The sequence below is a fragment of the Orycteropus afer genome, unplaced genomic scaffold (genome assembly GCF_000298275.1).
Source record: "Orycteropus afer afer isolate SDZICR_OR568_19922 unplaced genomic scaffold, OryAfe1.0 scaffold00012, whole genome shotgun sequence".
Taxonomy (NCBI): Eukaryota; Metazoa; Chordata; class Mammalia; order Tubulidentata; family Orycteropodidae; genus Orycteropus; species Orycteropus afer.
Window position 1 is genome coordinate 15404340 of NW_006921599.1, and position 7991 is coordinate 15412330.

A 7991-nucleotide genomic window follows, 5' to 3' on the forward strand; every position below is an offset into this window, starting at 1 on the left:
GTGGAGGGTTGACAAAAGAGGGGAAGGCCTTCGACAAGATGGATTGACATGGTGGTTGTGACAATAGGCTCAAGTATAGCAAGGATCATGGAGCTGGCACAGGATCTGGCAGTGTTTTGTTCTGCTGTGCATGGGGTTGCTATGAGTCAGAAATGACTCGAGGGCACCTAACAGCAACAACAACAGAGCTAAAAAAATAAGTAAATAAATAACTCACTGCCATTGAGTCAATTCTGACTTATAGTGACCCCCTTTGGGTTTCCAAGGCAGTAAATCTTTACGGAAGTAGACTGCCCAGTCTTCTTTCCTTGGAGTGGTTGGTGGGTTTGAACTGCCAACCTTCTGATTAGCAGTCAAATGCCCTGAATTTGGACTTCTACCTTCCTAGACTGAGAAAATAAATTTCTGTTCATTAACGTCACCCATCTGTGACAGTTTTGTTACAGCAGCACTAGATAACTAAGCCATTCCCTTTAGCCAAAAACAGTTATTTTCATGTATACAAGCTGTATACTTCCTAATGAGACACATTATTAGGAAATAATGCTTTCTGTGTCATATAATTAAATAATCATTTAAAGAGGAATCATCTAGAAAAAGGAAAAAACTCTTACCTGGATATTTAGTTGGATCATAACGCAAAAAAGCCACAAGGTAACGAAACCCTTTTCTTGTTAGGGACAACATTATACCAGCATAGCTAAAAAGAACATAAACAAGGTATATGTTACGTTTTTTCTACACAGGCAAGAGGCAGGGAAGGAACCTAGCACTTACTTTCAGCTACCTTATGTACTCTAATTCTGCTAAAACCCACATGAAGTCAATTTTCATTCTAAAAGAGAGAAATGCCTTCAGCAAATTTTGTCCCTTGCCCAAGGTCACAGAGCTGGGAAGTGGTAAAAATGGGACTCAAACTCCAGCCTCATCCCTGAGCCCAAGCTACATCAGACCAGAAGACATGACATTCAGTATGCTTTCTCATATCTTATTTTTTAAATAACATAGGTACAATAAGAATGGCTACCAAAAACATCAATGACAAATGCTGTCATCATAATAACAGCCAATATGTATACAGTTCTCTAAAGTTGACAAGGCAGTTTTCACATACATGATTTCTTTTAATCCTCACAACCCTCTGAGGTAGTCTAAATAGGAGTCTTGGCACTGAAGCCAAACTTCCTGGGTTTAAGTCTCAACTCTGTCACTTATTAGTTGCCTAATTTTTACTATTTGCTGTTACTGACAGTGCACAATATTGTGTATGGAATAGTATTTGCTTTTATTGTCTATACCTCTTGTGCACTTCTCGCCCTGAGATATGGTGCTAGTCATATGCTTTTGTTATATTGCTTTTCCTTTCACTCATATAAATACCTGTCTCTTAACTATTCATCTATTTTCTCTCCTTTCCCTGCCCTTGGTAACCAACAAAGAAAATTTCCTTCTCTGTGTAAACTCTTCCTTGCTTGTTTATAATAATGGACTCATACAATATCTGTCCTTCTGTGCTTGACTTATTTCACTCAGCATAATGTCCTCCAAGTTCATCCACATTATGAGATGATTCGCTGATTCTTCATTATTCTTTTATATTGGGTAGTATTCCATTGTGTGTATGTACCACAGTTTGGTTATCCATTCATCTGTTGATGGGCAGTGAGGACAAGTTGCTTATTCTTTTTGACTTTAATTTCCTCATCTGCAAAATGGGAATAATGATAGCATATACTTCATAGAGTTGTTATGAGGATTAAATGTATCAATCTACATAAAGTTCTTTGAACAATGCCTGGTACATGGCAAGTTCCCCATGAGTGTTACCTGGTACTAAAGGTGTTATAGATATATTCCCATTTTGCAGAAAAGTAAACTGAGACATAGAGAAGTTGAATTTTTTGGTTAAGGATACACAGCCAGGAAGTGATAAAGCCTCGAGCCTTGATCCCAAGTCCTCTGTGGCCAAATCTTACATTTTTTAGACAAAGCTGATACAGCCTTTAGGTTTTCTGAGTCCAAATTCAATAAGCTATTTCAAACTAGTAAAAGCCTAGCCAATTTTTTGGAATCCAGAAAAAGGACAGCATATTCAATGAAGAGGACTAAAAAAAGAAAAATCAACATAATCAAGGAAACCAAATACAAACCGTTGTCGATCACTTGGATTAATAGCAACTAATGCTCCTCTATCCCATATCCGGTCAAATTGGCCGATATTTGCTCTACCAGAAAGAAAGGGAGAAAAAAACTCAAGATTTTATGTAAGAGAAATCAGATCTTTAACAAGACAAAAAGCGTTCCCCATGGAACATGCTGGTGGTGCACCACAGTTGTCAAGTAATTGGATCATGTCTGCTTTTCCTTCTAGTCTATAGGGATGTGTCGATGTGAGTATGGGGAGCTGTCCATCTCCTCTTAGCTTCAGGAGTCCATGGCAGCAGCTTTCCACTTCTGCTATAACTTAGGGGGACAAAGGAGGAACAAAGAGCAGTGTGTGACAGCTCTGAGCCCAGCCCCTAGCTTAAGTATCAGGAATCAGTAATTCTTTTCTCTTCTAGGCCAAGATGCAAGGTGGATGCTATTGTTTTGCATTCTCTTCCTTAAAAACCCAAAGACCAAATCTATTGCAGTCTAGTTAATTCTGACTCATGGCGATGCCATGTGTTGCAGAGTAGAAACTGTGTCCCGTAGGGTTTTTGGAAGCAGACTGCCTTGGCCTTTTTTCCAAGGTGCCCCTGGGTTGGTGTGAACACTAATTTTTTGATTAGTAGTGGAGTGTTTAACCATTTGTGCCACCCAAGCATTCCTGTTGTTAGGTGCTGTTGAGTGGGCTCTGACTCAAGCGAGAATGAAACACTGCCTAGTTCTGTGCCATCCTCAAAATTGTTGCTGTGTTTGAGGCCATTTCTGCAGCCACTATGTCAGTCCCCCTCTAAACATCAGCCAATATTCTTAGGGTTATAAGCGTATCCAGAGTTTGGGAGCTGTCCAAGGAAAAAGATAATATGCTTTGTGGGTGTTACTGCAAGTGGATGAGTAATGAAAAGACTCCTAACTCCCACCCTAGTAATCTCTCCAAAGGGCTCAAGTTTTCAAAAGTGCCCATGTAATTGATATTCAATCCTACCTTGGAAAATCAAAAATGTTGCAACAGTACAATGAAATGTTCCCTGATGAACTCTGTAATGAAAAAATTGGGGGAGAAAAAAATTCTACTTAATTAGGAGTTACGTAAATGGTCAAGGAAAGAGGACCAAAGCAAAGCAAAGGTGGTAGAGAAAGAACACAAACTTAAATACAATTAAAATAAATGATTTTATTGCACTTTAATAGTTCTGTATTTTTCAACCTGTGTGTGGTTCCTTTAAGAAGCCCTGGTGGTTCAGTGGTCAAGCCCTCTGCTACTAACTGAAAGGTCAGTGGTCTGAACCTACCAGTTGCTGTATAGGAGAAAGATGTGGCAGTCTACTTCTGTAAAGATTTATTGCCTTGGAAACCCTATGGGGCAGTTCAACTCTGTCCTATTAAAAAACAGATAAATCCACTGCCATCTAGTCGATTCCAACTCATAGCGACCTCCATTAGGTTTCTCAGGTGGTAAATCTTTACAGAAGTATATTGCCCCGTCTTCCTTCTGAGGAGTGGCTGATGGGTTTAAACCACCAACCTTTTGGTTAGCAGTCAAATGCCTTAGGCACTATGCCACTAGAGCATCTTATTCTGTCCTGTAGAGTCGGTATAAGTAGGAATTGACCCCTCAGCAGTCAGCTTGGTTTTTTTGGTTTGGGATTCCTTTGTATCAACTCACAGAGGAAAATCATAGAGATAGTAACCTAAAGACCAGTTAGCTATTACTCTTTTCAGAGCTAGTTAAAATTTTAGCAATGTCAAAAAAAAAAAAGAGCAATGGTTACTCGAGCAGAATCCTGACATTTTGACTCGGCTAAAAGATAAACACATAGGTCAATCAATTCCACAAACAAACAAAACCAAATCCACTGCCATTGAGTCGATTCCCACTCCTACTGACCTCCATTGGGTTTCCAAGGCTATAAATTGTTATGGAAGTAGATTGCCTCATCTTCCTCCTGCCTGAGCAGCTTGTAGGTTTGAACCACCCACCTTCTGGTTAGCAGACAAAATGCCTTACTGACTATGTCACCAAAGCTACTTAATCAATTACCAGGCAAGCTGATATAGGAAGGCCAGATATTTTTTAAAGGTATTCATAAAACGTGCAGCTGTATCGACTCCCTTCTCTCTCTTTAATGCATGCAGCTAATGAGCATTTAACTCTTGACTGCAGGTGGATTCATCAAGTCAATCACAGTATCCCTATAGGACAGGATAGAACTGCTCCATAGGGTTTCCAAGGCTGTAAATCTTTAGGGAAGCACACTTCCACATCTTTCTCCTGTGGAATGGCTGGTAGGTTGAAATCAATGACTGTCTGGTTAGGAGCTGAGTGCTTTGCCACTGTGCCTTGGGGCTCCTGATTAGCATTTACTGAGCACCTACTGGGAAGGACCATCCACATCCTAGATAATGGCTGTGAATTTGACACAATGTCTGAACTCATGAGGACAGCCTGGTAAGGCAGAGAGGTGTGGGCACAAACGTAACAGCACAGAATGGATCATACTATTACAGTTGGCACCTGAGACCTATGGGAAAAGAGGAACAAACTGTCCAAGAGTATCAGGGAAGGTGAGCCAGGTGCTCTCTGAGATGGAGTGGAGATGCATCTACTAACACCACATACAGTGGGGTGGGGTGCACTCATGAGCTGTTAAGTGACATGGACTCATGTCCAGCGGATGTGAGTAGCCTTGGAGCTGAGGTAGAGGGTAGGGTGGGAGAGATGAGACTGTTGGATTTTACTTTAAAGTGAGCCAGCAACAGAGGCTTACAAATAGAGGGAGAGGCTGTGAAGACAGTTTGGAAGCACTGTGGGGGGCAGTCCAGCAAGGGGTGGGCCTGGATGTAGGGAGGCCACTACCTACCCCCACCCACTGCCATCAAGTTGATTCCAATTCATAGTGACCCTTTTGGACACAGTAGAACTGCTCCATAGGGTTTTCAAGTCTGCAAATCTTTATGGAAGCAGGTTGCCTTATCTTTCTCCCACACAGCAGCTTATGGGTTCGAGCTGCCAACCTTTTGGTTAGCAGCCAAATACCTTAACCACTAAGTCACCAGAGCTCCTTAGGGTGGCCATTAGTGGCTTTCAACTTTGCCTGAATATTGGACTCACCTAGGCAGCTTTAAACAGTACTGATGCCAATGCCCTACCCCAAAAGTTTCTGATTTCACTGGCCTGGGCTGAGACATGACATTAGGGATTTTTGAAAGATTCACTGTTGTTATTGTTGCTAGCTGCCATTGAGTAGGCTCCTGACTCATGGTGACCCCATGCAAAATGGAATGAAATGCTACCTGATCTTGTGCCATCCCCACGATTGGTTGCAGATCACTCTTGTAGGTCTATAGCCAATGAATACAGCAGAAGTAGATCACCAGTCCTTTCTTCCTAGTCTGTCTTAATCTGGAAGCTCTGCTGAAACCTATTCATCACAGCGCACACAAGCCTCCAGTAACAGACGGTGATGGCTGTGCATGAGATATATTAATTGGGAATCAAACCCAAACCTCCAACATGGAAGGTAAGAATTCTACTAGTCAACCATCATTGCCTCCCTAGAAGATCCATAGATGCTTTCAAATGTGCAGTATTGCTCCAAGAGGAGTCTGGAAGCAGGACTAGCCTCTGAACTGAGCACATTCCTGGGATGCTTAGATGATTTGACTGCAAGGGGTGGGAAGAAGCTGTAGAATAAAGTATTACTGATCTAATTTTTTTCAATATTTGTTGTTGTTTGTTGTTATGTGCCACCGAGTCAGACCCAACTCATAACGACCTCTCCTTGGGTTTCTGAGGCAGTATCACTATGGAAGAAGATTGCCCAACCTTCCTTCTGAGGAGCAGCTGGTGGGTTTGAACCACCAGCCTTCTGGTTAGCAGTCAAGTGTTTTGTATGGGAAGAATATATAAACAGAGACCAGATCATATGTGACAATAGAACTCTGACCCACAACCTGTAGGAACCACCCAGGAAGCCATCTATAACCTCTGCATGAGTTGGCCACGAATAGTCAGGGTGTAATCAGTGACTGCCAGTGTCCCCACTTAGGGACGCTACACCCTCCTTTTAATTCAGAACCAACCAGAAAAAGCCAAATATGCCCTCCAAACTAACCACATAAGATGCCTCCAGCTTCCCCATACTAACAACCTCTAATCAGGCCATACTTATAACCTTCCCTTTTTTCACAAGAAAGCTTTCCTCTTCCACTGCCTGCCTCTGAGGAGCCCTTGGGTAGTGCAAATGGTTAAGCACCCAACTACTAACCAGAAAGGGTGGCGGTTGTAACCCACCCAGGGGTACCTTGGAAGAAAGGCCTGGCAATCTGCTTTGAAAGGTCACCACCATGAAAAAAACCCTGTGGAACAGTTCTACTCTGACACACATTGGGTCACTTTGATTTGGAATCAGCTCAATGGCAACTAGTTTCTTTTCCTTTTTTTTTCCCCGTCTTTGAGTCTCTGCCAAACAGTGGCTAACTCTCTGAATAAACAGTCTCAGCTTGTTCTCACTTGGGTGGGCTTTGCTTATTTCCACATTGTACTGTAAGCTGATAAAGCAGTTCCCCTGGATCATTATAGTCACAGAATGAAGGAAATTCCCCAAGTTTTCATTTTCAGGCCAAACACTACCTCATACTTCAGAGACAAAACCAGTTCCCAGTAATGTGTTCACCCTGACGCACATTAAAAAAACAAAACCTGCTGCTTTCAAGTTACTTTCAAATCACAACAAGCCCGTGTGTTAAGAGTAGAACTGTGTTAAAGAATAGAACTATATTCTAATGGGGTTTTCTTTATGGAAGCAGACTGCCAGGTCTTTCTTTCATGTTGCCACTGATTGGGTCTGACCTGTCACCCTTTAGGTTAGTAGCCAAAAGCAAACCATTTACACCACTCAGGGACCATGCCACTTATTTGGAGAACAAAACTCACTTTCTTTGTCCTTCAACTTGCTTCACCTTTGTCCTCTACCATAAAACCAGTCGTTTGAGCTGTAATGTGAATTCATGACTCCCTTACTCAATTTGGCATCATAAACATTGTTTTCATTCATTTATTCATCTACATGCCCCCATCACTCTTTGTCTCCTGGACCACTAGCCACAGCCTTCTCCCTGGGCTCTCTGCCATGAGAGCATACCGCACAGCATATAGCACAGCACAGCATATAGCACAGCATAGCATACAAGTTGCTGTCCAAGCGATCCAAACTCATGGAGACCCCACGTGTGTCAGAGTAGAACTGTGTTCCACAGGCTTTTGAACAGCTGTTTCAAAACTTGATCACCAGGACTTTTCTTCTGAGGTGACTGAGTGGACCTGAACTCTGATCTTTCAGTTAGCAGTTAGTACGTTAATCACTGGAACCACTTAGGGATGCCATGAGCTTACTTCCCTTCAAATTTACTTCCCACGAGGCCAAAAGGACAGTTTTCATCAAAGAAAAAAAAGAACTAGCCACATCCTGTTTCTACTTAAAACCTCACTGCACAGGATAAAGTACATGCTTCACAGGACACTCACGGCTGCAGACCTGATGCTGCTTGCCTCCAGCCTCATGTGGCCCCATTTTGAGGAACTCCTCCCACATCAGATTAGGTAACTCTTTTCTTTGTGCTCATAATACCTTGTGTCATTACACTTAGATCCATGCATTACAAATGGCTGTTTTCATGCTCTCTTCTCTCCTAATTTTAGAGATTCTTTAGGTTAGGGACTGTGTTATTATTTCTTCAATGGTTTATTCAAGGTCTGACATGAGATCAGTTCTCAGAACATGCAGGTTAATAAATGAAAACAAAACAGAAACAGGAATACAGATAGTCTTTGGCTTCAATTTATA

At 42.0% G+C, this 7991-nt stretch overlaps 1 protein-coding gene across 1 annotated transcript in view; it reads right to left on the reverse strand.

The window, feature by feature from the left end:
• Nucleotides 1–7991, reverse strand: part of TPMT (thiopurine S-methyltransferase) — a 21096-nt gene that overhangs the window by 8592 nt on the left and 4513 nt on the right. Inside the window, exons 4-6 of the mRNA XM_007952020.1 lie at nt 3131–3183; nt 2151–2225; nt 615–700 (exon numbers count right to left, since the gene is read on the reverse strand). Of these exons, the coding sequence (XP_007950211.1) occupies nt 615–700; nt 2151–2225; nt 3131–3183 (214 nt within the window). The remainder of the gene's footprint in view (nt 1–614; nt 701–2150; nt 2226–3130; nt 3184–7991) is intronic.